Below are 23,505 nucleotides of genomic sequence, written 5' to 3'. Positions count from 1 at the left end.
GCACCGCATGTTCCTGCCCCTCTCCAAAGCATGGGGGGGTGCAAGGTGTGGCATCCTGCCTAGCGGGGTTTGGGTGTGCGCAGGGCGGGAGAGGGAAGCCCTCTTTCCATCTGCAGGTTTTTAATCCCAGCAGTGGCTTTCTCCTTCCTGCCGAAGGTTTAGTTGAGCCCCCCCCCCCCCCGGAAGCCGTCGATCCCCACCTTTTGTTCAATTTTCCCTCGTTTACATCCCCTCCCACACACACGCCACGACGCAGGAATGTGATCCGCGTGGGGGCAGGAATGAGCTTACATTATTACAAAAAACAGAAATAATTGAATGCAGTGACAATAATTTATGATAATAAAGAGTGGACACATAGTCCTACAGACACAACCGGCCCTTTGAGGGTGACCAAACTGCTGATGCGGCCCCCGATGAATTTGAGTTTGACACCCCAGAATTATGGCATGTCTGGGCCTTTTGAGTAGACTGTTGGTGGCTCTTAATTACTTAACTCATTCATATTTTAACACTTCATACCCTGCATTTTAGAGAACCCCCCCCCTTCCACAAAAGTAGATAGCAACAGAAACCAATTTAGCTAATGTAAGTTAAACAACTAAATTAAAAAAAAACAAAAGCAGTAAAAATAAAATAAAATATAGAAGCAAAATAAAACAATGCTTAAGAAGGGCAAAACCATGGAGAACAAAAACACTGAGCAGCAGTCGTGCCAGGAAAGTGCTGAAGGAAGACACCGAGGCATGTCCTAGGCTCCAGCTGATTTCTCAGACTCCCCTTGTGCCTCTTGTATGGAAGGATTGGGGTTTATGCCCGAATTATAATACACCTGTCCTTCAGTGGTTGAAAAGCCTTGCCACTGGCACAATTCAGCGTGTTGCCTTCATCCCATAAAGCCCTAGAACAGCCTTCCCTATATCACTTTCTTTTAATGCCATTGTCGCGAATTTCCTCTGGCATAGTTTTTATTTAAAAGAAATAAATGCAACTAACTAACCACCACAAACAGTAAAAAAATTAATACCACCTCTGTTCTTTCAGGCCTCTCCCGTTCCATAGTTTTTCTTCTCAATAGCCTTCGCACACCCTTGTCAAACATCAGCTGTCTCTTTGTATTGTTTATGGCAGCTTCGTTCATCTTTCTCACCTGAGATATCAGAAATGTTGGAACCTAAAGAGAAGGAAGAAAATAAAACTAAGTCTACATTACAAATTACTTCCTAAAAGCCTTTCTTCTACCCCAGTGCATACATACACTCATGGAATATAATCCTACTGTAGAAAATCCCAGTGTACAATCTTGAAAACAGGTCTCATTTCAACTTCCTGAAAAGAAGCATGCAGAATCTTAAGTGGCATTTTCTGCACTCTCTCATCAATCATAGCTTTCATCCCTGAAATTGAAGTAACAGTTCTGGCTGTAAATCTACTTATTCAGCTTCTTAATTCTCTACAGAGAAAGGTGATGAGTTCCTGCAATATCCCCTTTTAAGCCTTTTTCCTACTGCAAACTTCTTGAACGTACCAAGAGTTTGACATGCTAACAGTGCACTTATTACAAAGCTTCAAAAGTCCCATTTGTAACTAGGTGGATCAAGCCCAGCCTTCATGGTCTTGCATAAACACAAATCAAAAAGATTATAGATGAAAAATGCTTGTCACTACTGGGTTGTCATTCTTCCAGCTTCTCAGACTTCCTACCTTAGTATTTAGCAAGGATTTGGGAAACCTAAGAGAAATAAGCTTTAACAAATATATATTTCATGTGTGCCTCTATTACAGGCTTGTTCCCCTGATTTATTACTTTAAAAGAAATAGTTTGCCTATAAATGCTCTGTATGCTTTATATTTTGCACTTCAGTCTCTGTGAAATTACTAAACATATCTGCATTAGTTCTCAGCCTGGACATGTTCAGCTTGTATGAAAAATTAGCCACCTTGGCACAAGACTTCTATGAAACTGGTATTAGCATTTGTAAAAATAGAGATGATGCATTTGCAAAGGTCTCCAAGACAGAGATTAAGCTGGGGGGTTTTCTACTGGAAAATGGCACTCAGTATGTGCTCAGAGGTGCTTTCTCTTGCCAGCTAGACTGAAATGTTCAGAAACAAGTGTGAGAGGTATCATTGATGATCCTCAAAAGTGGATCTTCTGGGTCACGAAACATGGTCATTTAAATCAAACCTGGAGAAGGAATGTTCATCTGCTATGCAGAGACCAGTATGCAGAAAAGCCAGTATATTGCTGTGCAACAACAAGAGGAGTAATCTGGAAAACTTGCAAGTGGGAAAGCTATACCTGTATGGAAATTCATTCATATCTTAATTCACAAAAAGAACTATTTTAAATTAAGCCATAGCTGCCATATTTTTCAAGTTAACAGAATTTTATCCATTAAAAAAAATCAGTATAAACATTCTTAACTGTTTGGAATTATCAAGGTAGCATATTCTCTACCATCAGTTTTATCACCTTTTTGGCAGAGCTTCTTCAGAGTTTGCTTGCATAATTGATTGATTGATTGATTAATGTTATTATTTACAGTCCAGTTTCCAGTACATATAAAAACATAATAAAATGTCAGATATGAAAAACTACCCGATACATTCCACAAGCATTCTCCATCAATGCATTTCCATATTTTGAAAATATGTGTCTGTTGCATTTCTGCCTGGCACCCATCAGTTAAAACCACAGGAGCTCTCTGAAGAAGATGTGATAAGTCTATTTAACCTTAATAATAAGTAGACATAATAAAAACTTTTGCTTACCATCCACAGGATATCCTGATATTTAATCAAAAGTCTCACGACATGTGCTGTAGTGGCTGCTGCTAGCATCTCTTCTTGGTTTGCACGTTTGCCTTTGTAGATGAAGAGGTTTGGGGCAACAATCATGGATACATTCCATAAAGTCATTTTGTTTTTCCTTTCATTTGCAACCACCTTCTTCAAGAACTGTAAAAGGGCCTAGTAGAGAGAAGGCTACTCAGACTCAATTTACTGGATCACAGAGACCCTTTAGGGTGTTTCCTGACCTGCATAGTTTAGCCAAAGTAAATCATAGAATTGGAAGTTGGAAGGGACTGTGAGGGTCATCTAGTCCAACCCCTTGCAATGCAGGAATCTTTTGCCCAACATGGGACTTGAACCCACAACACTGAGATTAAGAGTCTCATGTTTTACTGAGTTACACATAAACTAGTGGTGCTTTTTCTATGGATTTAATTATGCTTAGTTCAGTACTGAATTGTGGTACTTGCAAAATAAACATCAAAGGATGCCTGAAATTAATTAGTGTGCACAATAATTCATGAATAGCAAATCAAGGTGCCATTGATGTTATTTAACAAGTTATTCAATTCGACCTCCATGTACTTCCACTAAACATATTATGTAAAGATTTGTTTCCAAAACAGCGGACATACTGGTGGGATCTGGGCCACTTTCAGGTGAGCCTGAGTGCTACCATAGCCTCCCAGTGCCTCCTCTCTTGCCACCACAGCCATGCTATAGCCTTTTGATTGGACCAAGGACAGCACCTCCTTGCATGCTGATTAAAGGTGGCCGGCAGACAAAGAAGTTCCAGGGGAGAGGAGGGAAGGGAGGTCTCTCTCCTTTGAGGGGAAAGAATTAGAGGGGTTGAAGGGATTTAGAAAGTGAAATAAAAGGTTGGTATTTATTAATATTAATAATAATAATAATAACAGTATTTTGTGTTGTGTTGTGTTAAAAACTGGGTGTGAAAAAAGAAGGGGAGGAAAAATTACAAGATAGTTAAAAACACATCGGAAGGTATGCAACAGTGGAAAGGGCAAAAAATATATAAAAGGCCTTCTTCATTTAAGAGTCTCCGCATGAACACATTCTTTGTAAATTGGGAAGCAGAGTCACAATACCTTCAGAGCAAATATTTGTGCTTAGTGTGAGAAAAAAATGATCTATGGAACTCCTTGCCACAAGGAAATGCTGTGGCAAATAATTTAGCATTTTCCAATGGTGAATTAGCTGTGAGTAGACAATTATGTCAGTAACTGTCGGCTGATTGTGCCAAACTGTCTTCATCTGCCACCAATCTGTGACGGGCTCTGCCCTTTCATCACCATTTTGTCACATTTCAGGTGAGGGCTGGGGGCAGCAGGGTGTAGAAACAGAGAAACCTTGCTACGAAGCGTTTGTGTAAGCTTGCAAAAGAAGGGAGTTCCATTAATTACAGAAATAATTCAACTAGCCTTCTCTACGCTTTCCCCACAGGAAAGCCTTTTTCCTGAGCTGAGGAAAGGAAAATGACAAGTCTGGGGAGTTTTTGCTTCTAGGTTCTACATATAGAATTGGCTCATTTAAAAATAAACAAATACAGATGGCAAACCTCCTTGAACAAGGTGCCTACCTTGGCTGCGTCCCTGCTGGCATCAGGAAGCAACATGACCAGCAAATGCAAAGCTTGCAGCTGTAATTTGACTTTGGAGATTTCTAAGAATAAAATGATGGTGAAGAGTCTGTTAAAGAAACATCTGGGGGGAAGCCAACACTTTATATTTATATTTGGGTTTTTTTAAAAAAAATTACTGTACAGTAATATCTAAGATACTGGCTTTGGGCTGGATGTAAAAGCCTGTGCAATCTCATCTTCCAGTACAACTGAGCTTTCCCCCTTCTCCCCCCTGCAGCCACACACCCCAAACTGGCTGAGGGGGGTGGGAAGGGGAACTCCCAGAAGTGCACAAGGGGGGAGGAGAGGGGAGATCATTCCAGCAGGCGAACAAATGCTTGAACTGACAGTGTGATCTCCCTGGCTCTGCATTTAATCTCTCCCTTTAATCCTTCACACAGCAGGTTGTATTAAACCAACTTTTACCCATCGAAATTAACAACCATGATTAACTTAAGTCCATTAATTTCTGCAGGTCTACTCTGAGTAAAAGTTAGTTGATTGCAACCCAGTTACTTGAATGTAAGTCCCCAAAAACTGAAAGTGGGATTTACTCAAGAGTAAACATTTTCTCTCTTTTTTACACACACTATCAGTCTGATAATCCTACATAAATTAAAACAGAAAATGTCTGTTCTGGTTTTCAAAGGAGCAAGTCTCTTAGAAGGAAGCCTTGTATTCAGGGACAAATTCCCTTCATGCTTTATCCTTTGGGTCACAAACAGGACATCTTTCACTGCAGGCTTCCCATCAATCTCAAGAAAGCCTGCCCTGTAGCTCAAAGCAGTCCTCTGTATAACATAGTACATATCAGTCTCAAGGCAAAACAATATAATTCACTTTCATTTTTTTTTGGTGTCACATTGTTTAATGGTGTTCAGGCCCCAGTTATCATTAGGTCATAGATATATTGTTCTGTTAGTCTCAGTTCACCATATAAACTCTTCTCTGTAAATATATGTTGGGACTGCCATGTTCTGGCAGATTTAAGTCTTCAAATGGTCTGTATTCAGGGTCTTATAGTGACTCTGGAGGATGCAGAGACAATGTATGAAGTTTTTCCTGCTCCCTCTGACTTGCTTTTAAAAACAATTCAACAACTTTAATTCCTCTCTACTTACTTTCCACTAATGTGATGAAAGCAGGCAGATATTCCACAGTGAAGAGTGGGCTTGGAAGGTCTCGTATAAACATCTTCAGCAGACCTGCTGCATCATTATTGCGTACCTGATCCCAGTCAAATGTCTCTTCATCAAATTTTGCTTCAATTTCTTGGCGAAGACTCTACAGGACAAGACAAAAATGACATTTATAAATTACTGCTAATAAAGAGAATTCTGCCTTTTTAATTTTGCCATATCCTATTTGGCAAGAATGTAACATCCTGAATCAAAGCAAACACCAGAATAAAAATAAACAAAACTTTCTCTTATTAAATTTAAGCTAGCTTTAAAAACAACAACAAAGCCATAACTCTCAGTAGTTAACTGTCAAAATGCAAACTAACTTGCTGTTGTTGGTAGGCAGAAGATGTTCCAATTCAGGGGTGGTCGATACATGGAGGAAATTAGACATAGCCCTCAGGATGCACCCTTTATGTGCCAAAACAATACATAAAAATTAGGCACCAGGAAACTCCAACTTGGGACTCAGGCAACAAAGCCCAAATATTTTTATTCCCCACACCACTAAGACAGAAAATGTGTGCAGCCCACAGTGACATAAGCTGGCTGGGTCGTTCCAAAACAAACCAGACAACATTGCTAAAAACAAAATGAAGACAAGGGCTTTAATTTTGCCATTTAAGGAGAAAGAATGCAGGGAGGAAACTGATTACAAACAAACAAACCAAAACATAAAAATTTATGTCATGGCATGGGCTGAAATGCATCTGGAAAGTTACAGTATGTGGCCTAGAATGGAATTCTGATGACTCTCATGTAACCACTTCAAAACCATGCAAGTATAAATTTAAAAAAATAGTCATGTTACCCTGCTAGTAATTGTAAGTTGCTGTGTGTGTTTTTTTAAAAAAACCACCACCACCAAAGGACAACTTAAAACCGTATTCGCTAATCGTTCTCAAAAGACACAATGTGTAGCAACAGTCTGACCTTGTGTGGTGGTTGGGTGGTTGAGGGGAAAAAAGAAAATAAAGAGTTTTGGTAGGGTTGTTATGAGCAGGATTTGATTTTACATGCTGATCTTAAGTTCATTGTGGAATATTAAAATTGCTTAAAGAAGAGTTTACAAAAGGGTCGTTACTGCACATCTCATATTAATGTAGGGAAATTAAAGGTCAGGCACGATTATAAAAAATTAGTAAAATATTTCAAGATTTGTGCCTCAAGCAGTTAGAGGCCAACGGTGCCAAGGAAGTGAATGATAAGTCATGTGTGCAAACAGGTCCAAATTCTTCTCTTCCATGTAACAGCCATGTTGTCCTTTTCCAAAAATCTGAAATCCCATGACCAGCTGCTCAGGAGCTGAGGCCTTGGTGAGGGGCACCCACCTCACTCATTTGCCAGCTTGCATTTTCAGTGTCAATAACTACTTCAACAATGAAACCTTGTCTCCTAAGTATTTTGTCTCCATTCTAACCCCCATCTTGGTCACACACTGTCCAGTTTAGCTGAATCATGACCTATCAGTTTCAGTGGACTTGAGTTCAAGCAAGCACTAGTAATACAAAATAGATTTAAGCAGCTTTACACGAGCAAATGCTTTTTTACAGCTTGCCCACTTTCTGTCTTCGAAAGCTTCATTGGTCATTAAAAATAGGTGAGAAAAACCTACGTACTTTAACTCTTGAAGCAGATCCAGGCACTCGAAGAATCCCTTCTGTTTCCAGACCCGTCTCCTCAAGCTTGAGCAACAGCTAAAGCACCACAAAAGATACTGTTTGTTGGTACAGAAATGAAACACAACTGAACACCCAAATCTCTGAAAACATGAAATGGTAAGGCTGTGAAGTTAGCATAGAGTTATTAATTTGTCTTTCATTGGCTAGATAGCTTCCACTATTTTTATATCAGTAGCAAGATACTCCAGTCACTGTACAGCTTTTTATACAAGAAAGATCCTAGTTTTTAAGTAAAATTAAAGAACAAAGTATCTCATGGTATCTTGAGGACCAAAAATGTAATAAATGTCAACAAATGCCATAAAACCCAAAACCAGGGGTCACCAACCTAAGGCCCATGGGCCGGAAGCGGCCCACAGAGGTCGTCTGACCAGCCCACCAGCCCCCCCCCCCGTGTGCTGCCCTAAAGCGGCGCAGCGCGGCACAGGGACTCACTTCCACAGCGCTGGAAATCACGTCTGCACAGACGCAGGTGCCGAAAATTGCGTCTGCACACAAGCAGACGCTGAAAATCTGGCCCACAGAGGGATCTCTGCAAACGATCCAGCCCAGGCAAGATAAACCTTGCCGACCCTTGCCCTAAACCATGGGTAGGCAAACTAAGGCCCGGGGGCTGGATCCAGCCCAATCGCCTTCTAAATCCAGCCCACAGACGGTCCAGGAATCAGCGTGTTTTTACATAAGTAGAATGTGTCCTTTTACTTAAAATGCCTTTCTGGGTTATTTGTGGGGCCTGCCTGGTGTTTTTACATGAGTAGAATGTGTGCTTTTATTTAAAAAGCATCATTGCGTAATTTGTGGGGCATAGGAATTCGTTCATTTTCCCCTCAAAATATAGTCCGGCCCCCCACAAGGTCTGAGGGACAGTGGAATGGCCCCTTGCTGAAAAAGTTTGCTGACCCCTGCCCTAAACCCCACTGCAGCTAACATGGTTAAATTGCAAACATGGTTTAAATTGCAGCCTTAGTGTTTAAGGTGCCACAAGATGCTATATTGCCTATAATTCAACTTTTATAGAGTAGTTTTGGAATACTCAGAAAGGCCAACTTTGGCATTGAATTTTTAAGATGTCTCTGTTCTGTGTAGATGTTTATTTAATAATTAATAATACTTTCCTAACACTTCAAGGCAAAAGTACCCCCAAAGCATTTAACAATGGTATGCCATGTAAAACTATAAATTCCAACAATGAAATGTTTAAATATTAAAAATACCTGTGTACACCATTTTTATTGTATGTTATACTGCACAGGTCAGTATACCATACCATAAAAGAAAACTAACCTAGTTAGTTCTAAAATACTATACGTAAGTTATAGATCTTAATTAACCCCCTAACACCATGATAAATACAAGTCTATAAGGCCCTTTTAAAACTGATTTAAGGATGGGGCTTCACTGCACTCATGTGGAATCAAATTCCATAATTGGGGACCACAACTGAAAAGACCCTGTATAGATCCAATGTATAAACCAATTTAATCGTTTTTAAAGATGGGAGCATCCAAAGGGCCTGAGAAGTAGATCTTGAGATATGGGCAGGTTGGTACAAGTAAAAGTAATCCTCAGTTCACCTGGTCCCATATTTTTAGGACTTTAAAAATCATCACCAGAACATTGAATTGGATTAATTATATGAGGAGTCACCCCAGTTATTTTTCTCAAACCTCACAATAAAGATTCAAGCTCAAATGCATCTAAAGTGAAAGATATATTTACACAAAGAGTGAGGAACTGAGGTCAGTTTGTTCCACTCACTTTCTGAAAGATGAGAGGGACTTTTATTCCAGGAATCTTCTTCTGATCATTTTCCAGCAGGACTGCTAGTGGAACACCGAAAAGGCCATTTTCTTTAGAAAGAGAATTTAAAATGAGAGACTCTTGATTAATAACATGTTGCTGACAAATGGCGTAAATTACTTGCATATCAGTTAAAGGAACAACCAAAGAAAAGGAAAAAAATGTCCACGATAAATAGGGGAAATTATACAGTAAAGTCCTGTGAAGCGCTATCAACTTAAGTTCTATAAGTCAACAAAACTAAGCCCACATTCTACCAGCTTCTCTGCACTAATATCAGGGGGGACTTTGTCAAAAGCCTTACTGAATTCAAGCTACACTACGTCCACAGACTGACTGTGTAATGATCTTTCCTGGTATCGAAGCCAAGCTCACCAGTCTGGAGTTACCTAGATCCTGTTATTTCCCTTTTTTGAAGATGGGGACAACATTTGCCCACCTCTAGACTGCAGGGAATTCACAAAGATTATAGACAGAGGCTATTGGGTGACAGAAGGTGGAACTGCTCAACATCTACTTCGCCTCTGTCTTCACCTAAAAGAAAAGCAGTGCGCAACCTGGTGATACAAAAAGAGGTGAAAAGGGAACACCTAGCTACGTTAAATGAATTCAGATCTCCAGGACCTGATGAGCTGCACCCAAGGGTGCTAAAGAAGCTTAGGGGTGTAATCTCAGAGCCTCTGCAAAACAAGGGATAGTAAATATAAATGTATATATAGGTGATATAGGGACCAAGATGAAAAGAATGGATCCATGAGATATATCTTGCCTCTAATTATCAGTTTCGTATTGGCAAAATCCTTGAAATTTGTGGATGGTAATGTACTTTTAAACTACATTCCTATTGTATAGGGATTAACAGCAGAACAAGAATAGATCTTATGGCCACTATGGTCTAATAGTCGCTAAGAGACTTGTACTTCAAACCTGGAAGAATACTTGCCATCTATTATGCAATGGTTTGATGCCCTTAACACACTTCTGAGTATACTTTCTATAAACACCAGCTTAGCTTGGATACATGTTAGGGCATTCGGATGTCATTTATTGATCAAAATGTGTAACCTAAGATGGATGTATTGGTTTTTAAATGCAGTGTTAATGTGAGATTGGGGGGGGGGGTTTCCTTATGGTTATTTTTTCCCCTTTTTCCTTTCAGGTTTTCCTTCCTTTTTCTTTAATGAATTTGCAATTTTAAAAAGCAATTAAAAAATATTGACTCGCAATCTCTTTATTTTTTCTTACTGCATATTTGTATTGTGTAATTTAATAAAAAATGTAAAATAAAAATACATCTTTTTTTTTAAAAAAACCCTTACTGAGTAATAAAATTCTCAGAAGCCCTTGCTTTTATTTTATTTATTAGCCACGGTTTCATCAACACATGCATTTACCTCGTCCTTTGACTCTTTCTGTTCGGTTCCTCTTCAGCTCTATTCCTAAAGCATCATAGAAGGCTGTTAGCTCAATCAGAGAGAGATAGCGAATTTTCTTCATGTCATCAAGAGACAAATCTCCAACTTCCGTCAGTCCAAAACGGCTTTTCCTAATCGTAAAGTTCTATAATATATGTTAAAGAATTGCTTTAATTAAAAGTTTTGGAAAATAATAAAATTTCATCTTAAAATATGTTTGTGCTACTATTGAAATCTTAAGTTGTGACTTAAGTATGCATTTATGCTATTAAAGCTGTAATCCTATGAAACATGTTTTGGTGTAAACACCATTGAACTCGGTGGGATTTCCTTCTAAGTAAATAAACAATGGGCTAAATATCTCCCACTTTATAAAGAAAACATGCATTCACATACAGCATCGGGGGGGGGGGGGAATGGGATACTGTTACAGTTTTACCATGGTAGCTTGCCAGCTTGGGGCTTCCAGGTATTTTGGCATGAATGGGTTGCCAGGAATTGTAGTAAAAAAAACTTGGCAGAGGGTGACAAAATGGATTCTACATTAACTTTATTGACAAGGGCAGAAACACATCCCGTAGTATTGCAGTGTTCAAGCAGAGAACTTATGGAAAGCTCCAGACTTCTTTGGACCCTACATTCATATGCACAGCTTGTGGTTTTAGAAATCCTCTGATATTTTACTTCCACAGATTGATAAGAGGACATCCAACCAGTTACAAAAGTCTACAGATAATAGGCTACCTGTGTGGAAGGGAAGCTTCTGCCTTTCCCCATCTTGTGAGAACCTCTAAAGTAATTTGGTATGAATACAAATACAAGTTTACGCATCCCCAGGGGGAGCTGAGGGATGAAAGTCTAATGGCTTTGGTACAGGACTAAGATACAAGAATGTCTGAACACAGGCCATCTTGCCAGCATTACTCAATTACAATAAATTACTTTAATGTTAAAGGGCAAAGAAACCCGCTGAGAACTGAATTCATGCATTATTTACATAAATGAAACTTGCTTTGAAACTATTAGGACACAGCTATAGTAGTGCAGCAATGCAGCTTGGCAGGGTGATGAATTACATTCATTTAAAATTTTGTTTAACAGTAAGGGGGGGAAGCTGTTTGTTCGTGTTTTTTTTTAATTTTATGGGATTTCCCTCACAATTTTGCCACTTGTTGTGTTGTCATTAAATGTGTACAGTCATACTGTTACAGCCGCTTCAGGTTGTGTGTTTTCGGTGCACACTGCACCGAACCCGGAAGTCCCAGAACGGGTTACTTCCGGGTTTTGGTGCTCGCGCATACGCAGAAGCACTAATTTGCGCTTTGCGAATGAGCAGAAGCACCGAATCGCAACCCACGTGTGCGCAGATGCGGCGCTGCGGGTTGCGAACGTGCCTACTGCAAGGATCACGTTCGCAAACCGAGCATCCATTGTATTATATACTTGACCTTCCTTTGTAATGTCTCATTTTGAAATCTTTTAAGATAAAAGTTTCCTGTCAGTTATGTTGCTTTGAATGCATTTTTTATATTGGATTTTCTTCTGTAATGTTTTATTTGATGTTTTAATGTGGGTTGTAAACCGCATTGAGTTCCCCACCCCTTTCATAATATAAAGTGGTAGAGAAATGGAATGGAATGAATGGATGAATTCTTGAGGCAGCATCCATTCTTCTGGGCATACTTTGATTTTGATCCAGCTTTACTGATGTTAAAATTGATCCATGAACAATGCTTTGACTTTATTAGGCATTTCTTTTTAACAAAAAGAAAAGGAGGTGATGAAGTGGACTCAAGGAAGAAGTAAATGAACAGATTATCTCTTGTCTTTTGTAATTTGCTGCTGAGGCATACTTCTGTCAAGGGCAATGCTTCTTTTGTTCCAACATGAAAATATTGTGGGTCATCCAAAACAAGGCAAGTCCCAGGGTGGGCAATGTTGGTAGCTTCACCTCTGCAACTTGTCGCTAATCTACTCACCTGGTATCCCTAGTCTTCCAGCAGCTACCCAACAAACATCATCATCATCATCATTATTATCGTTGTTGTTGTTTATAGTTGTAAGTCACTTTATACAAAAGAAGAAGTCTCAAAGCAACTTAACAAGATAAATACCACAGATAAAATTGTTACAACCGTAACATTTAAAACAAGGTTGCCACCTCCCACAACCCCAACAAAAGCACACACAAGGTACTGTAATCTTTTTAAAAGATTTTTTTAAGATTGTAGTGGAAAGAAGAAACCAACTGAAGGATTAAATAGTGTCGAAATAGGAAGAGCTTAAACTTACAGGCAAGGAAGATTCATCCTTTCTTAACCTTTGGTTTTTGTGCCATTCTCTGTGTTTTGGAATAACCACAATTGATTCGGAGAAGGAGACCTCAAAAGATAGCTCTTCTTTCACCAACTGACTGTCTTTATCAAATTCACATTCTAGGCAGCTACCAGCTAAAATTAAGAGATATTTTTAATGAATACTGTGTTCTCTGTGGAGGAATAACAGAGAAAGAAAATTGCTAGCCACTGAGAAAGCAGCAATCATTCCAGTCAAGAAGACCTTTAAACTGGGGTGGGAAACCAGGGCCAGCCCTACGGCAAGGCTGGGTGGTACAGGGCCGCCAGGGGGGCACTGCGTTGCGGCGCCCGTGGCAGCCGCACAGCGGGCACCGGGGAACGGGGCGGGGGGGGCGTCGGGGGGATCTTCGCACCACGGCGCCAGGGCGCCAGATATGCTTAAGACGGCCCTGTGGGAAATAGTTAGCTCTACATTGTTGCTGGACTCCAACTCCCATCAGTCCCAGTCAGCCTAGCCATTGGTTAGAGATGAGGGTGTTGTAGTCCAGCAACATCTGGAAGAGCCACAGCTTCCTCACTCTTGTTTTAAACCATTAGTGTTTGCCTATAGCGAAGGCTAACTATAGATGGAGGCCATTTGCAGATTCACATAAGACACATATATTTGAAACTGAAATCTCCTTTCTGTTCTTTACTGAGTTTCTGATGCAGACACACCATCTGACAGTGAAGAAATGGTGAGGCACTTAATTGCGTATTGCTACGGCATGAGTGATTAAAGGAATCCCTGGGTAAAGGAATTCCAAGAACTGCAACTCTGTGCACCCCCCTTGTGAAGCATGGGCTAGAGCATTCTGCACACCAGCACCATTAGGTGTAACCTAGATAATTCTTTGTGCATTACCAAAATAGTACCCAGAAGAATGCTGCTCCTGCTATTGCTACCACTGAGCAATGGAGCAAGATAACCCCATTTCTTGGCTTAGTGTTAACAGCATTAGCAGTGCAGCATCCAGGGACGTGAAATGGCATGGCTAGAGCAGAGGTAGCCAAAGTAGTTTTCTCCAGATGTTGTTGAACTAAAGGGAGTGAAGAAAAGATGGAAGCTGTGCTGTTATCAGAAAGCTGTACAGTGTGTGCTTTTCTTCCCAACACTGAAATAATGGAACTTAAAAGTGCTTGATTTTAGCCGGATTGTGCCCTTTGTCATTTACGAACACAACCTATATTAACTAGTCCGTAAAGTCCATAAGAACTTTGCCAATGGCCTAATAAAAGCACAAATATTTTGCTCATTCAGTACACTGACAGTGGGTTTCAAACCAGAAGTCCCAGTGAGTTTGGTAGAGCTTGCTCAGAGTTAATTATGAATAGATCATAGCCTATAAAATAAGGCAACGCTACCATGGACCAAGAATCCCCATGTTTGTTTAGTGTGTACTTACAGTTAACCATTTCCCAACCTGGTTTCTCCGCAGGAAGTTGGATGCCATTGGTTGTAACAGGTGACACTGGTATGGCCTCAAATGTGGGCTGAGGACAGGAAAGCATAAGAATTATTAATACAAAGATGTAATGTTAAGTTTGTGTTGAGTTTTATTTTTGTTTCTATGATTTACTTTTAATGGGATGCGTTATTATAGATATCAGCACCTAATGGGCACCTGGTTGGTGGTGGCAGCTGATTTATTTTTAATGACATGCACTTCCTTCACGCATGGAGGTACTTTTCTGAAAGTGTGTAGGGAGTGCTCAAGTACACTCTCTGTGTGTGATTGAGATGAATGCCCTTGGTCATAGAGAACAGGGTCTGTGTGTAAGTATGGTCTGGATGAGGCAGAGATGCACTTGGGCAGAGGAAGGAAGATATATATGTGTGTGTGAGAGTGTGAAAGAGAGGAGAGAGAAGGCAGTGGGAGGGAGGTATATGTGGTGTGTTACAGATGTGGTGAGAAAGATGCATGAGAGTCTGGGGTCTGGGGTACACTAAGCACCAAATAACAAAAAAGAGGGGGGAAATTGGCAGAACTACAGATGCAATGTATCAGTTCCACAGATGAATCCATTTCACAAGGGCAGGTGGAAAGAAGTCTGCCTCTGCTGCACATTCAGGGTTATCAGAATATTTTTGTTTCTGCTACTAATTACCATCTTTATATAGTCTTCTAATGTATGGGCTCTTAAACAGAGACAGGTTATACATAGCTAAGCAAACTGATGCAGCACTTTTTCCTGGAAAAATGCACATTTGCTTAACTTGCAGGTTGGAAAATTCAAGGTGTGTTTTCAGTGCATTTCCTCAACATTTAGGTGAACACTAGTATGCCCAAAGTCCCTTTAAACCGAACCCTTATCTTTAATAAAAGCTCCAACAATTTCCAAAGTAATAAACATGCTACTTACATGAGTGTCATGAATACCAAAAATATCACGCACATCTCTGACTGCATGTTTATTCTTCTTTCTCATGGTTTGAGTATAGGTGTTATATCTCTTTTGCACTGCTGCTGCTTGAGTGCGGGTCAGCGTGGAGAGCAGTGCTTCTCCATCTTCCTCTTCAGAGCCTGATATTAATGTAGACAGACCGACATCTTGCAACCATTCAGCTTCCAGCTCCCCTTCTGTGGAAGAGTAGGCATGTGTTAACATGGCAATAAGGAGTGGGAAAGGGAAGCAGCAGCAGCAGCAGCAGCAGCACAAAATTCCTTAATAAATTCTGCTCTTCAGAACATCTGGCCTCAAATGTGCATGAAGGAGGCAGTTGATCCTCAAATGGGGAGCTGGGCCCCAATGGCAATGGAAGACTTGAGAGAGTAGGTAAGCAGAGAGTGTTAAGATCATGGGGTTTGTGTGTGTGTGTGTGTGTGTGTGTGTGTGTGTGTGTAGGATGTATGGGGAAAGAGGGTGATGGACATTCCATTGTGCACATGAAACTCTTTCCACATACACAATGATTTAGCTGAGCAGAACCCACAGTTTTATGGGGGGATAAGTAAAGAAGTCCTTCATGGATCAATGCCTTGTCGTGGCGAAGGGGCTTGAATAACTCAGAGAAGCTATGAGCTATGCCATGCAGGGCCACCCAAGATGGACAGGTCATAGTGGAGAGTTTTGACTAAACGTGATCCACCTGGAGAAGGAACTGGCAAGCCACTCCAGTATCCCTGCCAAGAAAACTCCATGGACAAAGACAACAGGCATATAAAAGTTATGACGCTGGAAGATGAGCCCCTCAGGTCGGAAGGCATCCAACATGCTACTGAGGAAGAGCGGAGGACAAGTACAAGTAGATTCAGAGCTGATGAAGCGGCTGGGCCAAAGCCGAAAGGATGCTCAGTTGCGGATATGCCTGGAAGCGAAAGGAAAGTCCGATGCTGTAAAGAAAAATATTGCATAGGAACCTGGAATGTAAGAACCATGAGTGGAGGTAAGCTGGATGTGGTCAAAAATGAGATGACAAGAATAAATATCGACATCCTGGGCATCAGTGAACTAAAATGGAAGGGAATGGGCGAATTCAGTTCGGGTGACTATCATATCTACTACTGTGGGCAAGAATCCTGTAGCAGAAATGGAGTGGCCCTCATAGTCAACAAAAGAGTGGCAAAAGCTGTAATGGGATGCAATCTCAAAAATGACAGAATGATCTCGATACGAATCCAAGGCAGACCTTTTAACATCACAGTAATCCAAGTTTATGCACCAACTACCGGTGCTGAAGAAAGTGAAATTGACCAATTCTATGAAGACCTACAACAACTTCTAGAAATGACACCAAAGAAGGATGTTCTTCTCATTACAGGGGATTGGAATGCTAAAGTAGGGAATCAAGAGATAAAAGGAACAACTGGCAAGTTTGGCCTTGGAGTTCAAAATGAAGCAGGGCAAAGGCTAATAGAGTTCTGTCAAGAGAACAAGCTGGTCATCACAAACACTCTCTTCCAACAACACAAGAGACGACTCTACACATAGATATCACCAAATGGGCAGCATCAAAATCAGATTGATTATATTCTCTGCAGCCAAAGATGGAGAAGCTCTATACAGTCAGCAAAAACAAGACCTGGAGCTGACTGTAACTCAGACCATCAGCTTCTTATAGCAAAATTCCAGCTTAAACTGAAGAAAGTAGGAAAAAGCACTGGGCCAGTAAGATACAATCTGAATCAAATCCCTTATGAATACACAGTGGAAGTGAGGAACAGGTTTAAGGATTTAGATTTGGTGGACAGAGTGCCTGAAGAACTATGGATGGAGGCTCGTAACATTATACAGGAGGCAGCAACGAAAACCATCCCAAGGAAAAGGAAATGCAAGAAAGCAAAATGGCTATCCAATGAGGCCTTACAAATAGCAGAGGAGAGGAGGCAAGCAAAATGCAAGGGAGATAGGGAAAGATACAGGAAACTGAATGCAGATTTCCAAAAAACAGCAAGGAGAGACAAGAGGGTCTTCTTAAATGAGCAATGCAAAGAAATAGAGGAAAACAATAGAATGGGGAAAACCAGAGATCTGTTCAAGAAAATTGGAGATATGAAAGGAACATTTCGTACAAAGATTACCATAATCAAGGACAAAAGTGGTAAGGACCTAACAGAAGCAGAAGACATCAAGAAGAGGTGGCAGGAATACACAGAGGAATTATACCAGAAAGATATGGAGGTCTCGTACACCCCAGGTAGTGTGGTTGCTGACCTTGAGCCAGACATCTTGGAGAGTGAAGTCAAATGGGCTTTAGAAAGCACTGCTAATAACAAGGCCAGTGGAAGTGATGATATTCCAGCTGAACTATTTAAAATTTTAAATGATGATGCTGTTAAGGTGCTACACCCAATATGCCAGCAAGTTTGGAAAACTCAGCAATGGCCGGAGGATTGGAGAAGATCAGTCTACATCCCAATTCCAAAGAAGGGCAGTGCCAAAGAATGCTCCAACTACCGCACAATTGCGCTCATTTCACACGCTAGCAAGGTTATGCTTAAAATTCTACAAGGCAGGCTTAGGCAGTATGTGGACCGAGAACTCCCAGAAGTGCAAGCTGGATTTCGAAAGGGCAGAGGAACCAGAGACCAAATAGCAAACATGCGCTGGATTATGGAGAAAGCTAGAGAGTTCCAGAAAAACGTCTACTTCTGCTTCATTGACTATGCAAAAGCCTTTGACTGTGTCGACCACAGCAAACTATGGCAAGTTCTTAAAGAAATGGGAGTGCCTGATCACCTCATCTGTCTCCTGAGAAATCTCTATGTGGGACAAGAAGCTACAGTTAGAACTGGATATGGAACAACTGATTGGTTCAAAATTGGGAAAGGAGTACGACAAGGTTGTATATTGTCTCCCTGCTTATTTAACTTATATGCAGAATTCATCATGCGAAAGGCTGGACTAGATGAATCCCAAGCCGGAATTAAGATTGCCGGAAGAAATATCAACAACCTCAGATATGCAGATGACACAACCTTGATGGCAGAAAGCGAGGAGGAATTAAAGAACCTTTTAATGAGGGTGAAAGAGGAGAGCGCAAAATATGGTCTGAAGCTCAACATCAAAAAAACCAAGATCATGGCCACTGGTCCCATCACCTCCTGGCAAATAGAAGGGGAAGAAATGGAGGCAGTGAGAGATTTTACTTTCTTGGGCTCCTTGATCACTGCAGATGGTGACAGCAGTCACGAAATTAAAAGACGCCTGCTTCTTGGGAGAAAAGCAATGACAAACCTAGACAGCATCTTAAAAAGCAGAGACATCACTTTGCCGACAAAGGTCCGTATAGTTAAAGCTATGGTTTTCCCAGTAGTGATGTATGGAAGTGAGAGCTGGACCATAAAGAAGGCTGATCGTCGAAGAATTGATGCTTTTGAATTATGGTGCTGGAGGAGACTCTTGAGAGTCCCATGGACTGCTAGAAGATCAAACCTATCCATTCTTAAGGAAATCAGCCCTGAGTGCTCCCTGGAAGGACAGATCGTGAAGCTGAGGCTCCAATACTTTGGCCACCTCATGAGAAGAGAAGAATCCTTGGAAAAGACCCTGATGTTGGGAAAGATGAAGGGCACTAGGAGAAGGGGACGACAGAGGACGAGATGGTTGGACAGTGTTCTCGAAGCTACGAACATGAGTTTGACCAAACTGCGGGAGGCAGTGCAAGACAGGAGTGCCTGGCGTGCTATGGTCCATGGGGTCACGAAGAGTCGGACACGACTAAACGACTAAACAACAACAACAAGTAAAGAAGTGACAGACATTAAAAAAGGAAATTAAAAATCATATCCCAGCCAATTCTTAAGCCTCTCAGAAAATGTTGGACTAGTCTTGCAGACATAGACATAGAAAATTAAATTGCCATCTGCTCCAAGAAAGTGAAGTTTTCCCTCTCCCAGCCTTAGAGAATGCCTCCTCATAATCTTTATCAACACAATCTCAGTATAGCAGCATGACCAACTCATTGATTCGGCCCCCGAGGCCAATGAAACTGTATGCGTCTTCTGAAACTGTTTGGAAGACTACAAATAGGACTAATAACTCATTCTCCTGTCTCCAAGCTGATATTTAACCTCTAGGTCACCTCAATGGCACTTTCACATACTTTTTAAAAAATACAATATATAAAGGATCTCTGTTTGGGATACATTTAGAGAGCCTGGGCATAATCTAGGCAACGTTAATCACTTTAAAACCTGCAATGCTAAGCAGACTTGCTAGGAAGTACAGTAAGTCCTACTGACCTATGTGGGAGTACTCAGAAAGGAACACATTTTGAGTCATTCTGCCTGCTTCGCTGATTTCAGTGGGAGAGTTGAAAAGTTGCTTAGCTCCAGGGAATTTCCTCCACTTGAAATCAGAGGGACTGAAAATATGACCTTAATGCTGGCTGGACGCTCGCCAAGATTTAAAAGATGTAACTGTTTAAAAACACGTGTGAGCTAACCATTCTCCAATTAAGGTGCAGCCTTTGATGTATTATAGGGCAACTTTATAAAATTACACAACTTGTATGACTATAGAGAAGATATTTAAAACTTTAAGTTTTCTTTTTAAAAAAGAACATATTTTCAAAAAAACTGTTAACTCACTACCCTACAAAAACCTGAGTTTGTATGAGGTCTTATTCACACCATGTTTAATTAATTTATTACCTAACCAGTCTACCCACTATAGAGAGAGAATGTGAGATTAGTTAAAAATGTTCCAGATGTTAAAGCACTGTTTAGCAGATCAAGTTTTTTTGGAGGGGGCGGGAATATATCCGTGTGGTTGCAATGGTGAAGGATGGGACTGAGCTACCTGGTTTCTTTGCCTCCCTCCTTCCTCTTTTATGGCACAGACTGTGGCCCATACTGTCACAGGTGGATTGTGTGCAATACATACGCCCGCCACTTATTGAACATCTGCATTTATTTTAAATTACTACACCTATATTTTATACACATATAACGTGCAGTCCAGAAAGCTGTGAAATTTACTACTGATAGATTGTACCCAGTTTTTTGTGTAAAACAGGGAGTTTTTCAAAGAATTTGCAATTCTAAAGCAGATGCAATGGGTTGTATTTAATGTTGTGCTGTGGACATCATTCCATCAGCACAAGCAGTTCTTGTGCATCACCCCTCTCCTCCTTCTGCATGCTGTTTTGGGGATTCTCCTGCCTCTCTGAAGCAGATTTGGGGAGGGCGCAGGTGGAGGAGAGGGGGCGAAGTCCCATTGTGCCAGCACAATGTAAGGCAAGCACATGTAAGGATGCATTTGAAGTGTCTATACACACCGTCCGGAGCCTTGACATCTAATAGGGTTTGCTCATCTTGCCTATCTTCTGTGTTCTCTTTGATATTTTCTACCTCACACCAGAAATCTTCCATGGAAGTGCTGTCAACAGAGGCTTGAGAATTGGAGCGGCTGTACACTGGAGGCCGCAAGGATTCATTGGACAGCATTCTGTTAATTCTTTGGCATCGAGGAAGAGATTTCCTGTAGAAAGACACAGATTAAAGAATAAAAAACAATAGACTCTTACTAGTCAAGTTTTGAGTGTATTTGCAAAGACTTAACAGCACAATCCAAATCCAAAATCTGCTGGAATGAGTGAGTGGAGTAGGTGAATCTGGGGCTCCCTCGGCTTCTACGCCATTCTTACATTCTCAACTCCAGTTCAGCGGGAAACATGTCACTGTGACTTCCTCAAACCACCTGAGCGCTTACGCTGGCTGAATCTGAAGCCTCTCATAGTCACTTATTGTTTGTCAAACCATCAACCAGGAAGCTTCAGGCTTAAGCAGAAAGCTGTCTTCCTGCTTGTTTGTTGTTTGGCTACACATAGCATGAAATCAATATCTGCTTAATTTCCACCCCTAGGTTGGAAGAGGTATTTTCAACCTTTAGCTGATGGCTAAAGAGAATTAGGAGCATAATATGGCTTGCTCGGATTACATTTTCTGTCAGTCACTGTGAAGGAATTAAAATATTCCCAGCTTCCCAGAGGGAGAATACTGACCATGAACCTTGCCATCCCCATGCCTCCCACCTTCATCTCTTCAGTTAGCCCCAGTTGGTGATGCACACACCCATATTAGGCAGAAAGAATTTATAGTCCCAGCAACGGGGCATTCTACCAACCATATAACAAACACAGAACAGATTGTGAAATGCTTGCAAAATCTAAAATAAAACAATATTAAACAAATCTATGTAACACACTCACAGGCAAAATCACAGCTACTCAACACAAATTTAAAATATAAAACACACCAGTAATCTCTAAATTGCAGAAGTATTTGCAATTTGCTCAAAATAATAGGTGAAAGCCAGACACATACTCATTACTAATACTGTAGTGGCATGACTCCAAAACCATTTTATAAGGAGGTGTCCTACTGACTGAAATAAAGATTATTTCTAGTTAATATTTTTTTACATAACAACCTAGGGCAGCTTCACTTTTGCACTGATTTTTATTTTTTCACAAAGAAAGTTAAATATGTGAAACACATTAACATGTGACAGCATTGTGACGGCATTTTAAATGGAACTGTGATAGTATGCAACCTGTGTCACTGAGCTTCACATTTAATGTGTGTGTATTCAGCTTTACGTGTAAGGCAAGGAAGAGATTTTTTTTTTAAAAAAAAAGGGAACAGAAAAGAAAAATGACTTTGGCAATCCCACTGGCCATTGAACCTCATACAGTACGCGGTTTTTGCTTTAGGCACCACCCCCCAGGACATAACCTCTGTATAAGTTTTGGGCTTGCTGTATAAGAAAGTGAAACTGTTGCAATTCAGATAACCTGGAATATTATTTATCCTTAGTCTATTAATTTAAAATGTTTGACTTATTCCTAAACAGCTCAACACGAGATCTGTGGGGTTCAATTTTAAGACAGATGCATTCAACAACAACAAAACCGTTTATTGTGAGGACCATGCCTGTACACAGACAGATGCATTCAATAAAATATGTGGGAAATATATATAATGATGTTGTGTGGGTTGGATGATTGGTGGGGTTGAGAACTCCCCCCAGTGGAAAACAAACACCACCATGCCGTTGCCATTTGCAGGCACTAAAATGGTTCCAAGGCATCCTGGTCTTAGATTAACTTCATCCCAGAAAAAGAACTGCAAAAGAAAAGCTCCCTGGGAAATCAGTTTGTTGGCAAAGAAAGATCATGAGCTTCATGGGCCATCATGTTTCCATTAGTAATGGAATAAAACAGGGATTAGTTATTTTCCTTGCTGATACACATAGAGTTTTACTGCGTCTCTGCATAATACTGGTGCAACATTTAAAAGTCGATCAGACACATTGATTGTTGTGTAGGCTTTATCAATCTAATTAGCAGTTACAATCATGTACTCCAAGGCTAAATAAATCATACGACACAAAGAGCTAGTTTAGTGACACCCAATCAGAGACTGAGTAATGATAGCACAATGACTGTGCTTTCCATTCAATTAAGCGATGCATAGCGAAGAATCCATAGAACAGAAGAGCAGCAACAGAACCACATTGTAGTTAACAGACATATTTAATCCTCGTCTATAGAAAGGGTTCTTATTTGGATAGCAGTGGGTCATTGTGTTCAGGCACTGAGTATGAAGCAGAATAATTAGTCTGGGTAAATACTGAAAAGATGACATGCAATACTTATTTATTACATTTACTGTGACTTTAGAATCAATTGTATATGATTACATGGATAGGAAGCTCCAATAATCATGAATGTTTGCCCCAAAGCAGTTAGCATAAAGGAAGCAGGGCTACATCTTTAATCTGTAACCAGGCCCCGTTCGTTGACTCACAAAAGCCCTACTACATTATCTATTCAGTCAGCATATTAACCCATGGATCTGCCACATACTGAGTCATCTAAGCCCGTGTTTTCCAACCTTGGGTCTCCAGCTGTTTTTGGACTACAACTCCCATCATCCCTGACCACTGGTCCTGCTAGCTAAGGATGATGGGAGTTGTAGTCCAAAAACAGCTGGAGACCCCAGGTTGGGAAATACTGATCTAAGACAGCACTGGCTACTGCTGACTCACAGAGACTCTCTAGCAGAGGCTTCTATCATTTGCTAACTCACCTACCCAGAGAAGCCAGGAATTGAAACAGGGAAATTCTGCATACAAAGCATATGCACGACTATTGTGTTATAGTCCATCTGCATTATAAATGCCCAGAACTGTATCATCCAGCTTGTA

General features: G+C 40.7%; 1 protein-coding gene across 2 annotated transcripts in view; it reads right to left on the bottom strand.

The window, feature by feature from the left end:
* The window catches only part of ARHGAP28 (Rho GTPase activating protein 28), a 66,443-nt gene that overhangs the window by 9,821 nt on the left and 33,117 nt on the right, over nucleotides 1-23,505 (bottom strand). The window contains exons 2-12 of one of the 2 annotated variants that reach the window (XM_060277899.1): nucleotides 20,573-20,775; nucleotides 15,214-15,431; nucleotides 14,256-14,343; nucleotides 12,806-12,963; nucleotides 10,493-10,658; nucleotides 9,057-9,148; nucleotides 7,236-7,313; nucleotides 5,557-5,719; nucleotides 4,394-4,476; nucleotides 2,776-2,973; nucleotides 1,028-1,174 (exon numbers count right to left, since the gene is read on the bottom strand). In XM_060277899.1, coding sequence (XP_060133882.1) covers nucleotides 1,028-1,174; nucleotides 2,776-2,973; nucleotides 4,394-4,476; nucleotides 5,557-5,719; nucleotides 7,236-7,313; nucleotides 9,057-9,148; nucleotides 10,493-10,658; nucleotides 12,806-12,963; nucleotides 14,256-14,343; nucleotides 15,214-15,431; nucleotides 20,573-20,775 — 1,594 coding nt within the window. The remainder of the gene's footprint in view (nucleotides 1-1,027; nucleotides 1,175-2,775; nucleotides 2,974-4,393; nucleotides 4,477-5,556; nucleotides 5,720-7,235; nucleotides 7,314-9,056; nucleotides 9,149-10,492; nucleotides 10,659-12,805; nucleotides 12,964-14,255; nucleotides 14,344-15,213; nucleotides 15,432-20,572; nucleotides 20,776-23,505) is intronic. The other variant, XM_035125452.2, reaches the window with a different exon arrangement.

The sequence above is a fragment of the Zootoca vivipara genome, chromosome 8, assembly GCF_963506605.1.
Source record: "Zootoca vivipara chromosome 8, rZooViv1.1, whole genome shotgun sequence".
Lineage (NCBI taxonomy): Eukaryota > Metazoa > Chordata > Lepidosauria > Squamata > Lacertidae > Zootoca > Zootoca vivipara.
The sequence above is the reverse complement of the archived record's forward strand: the minus strand, read 5'-3'. Positions and strand labels throughout refer to the sequence as shown.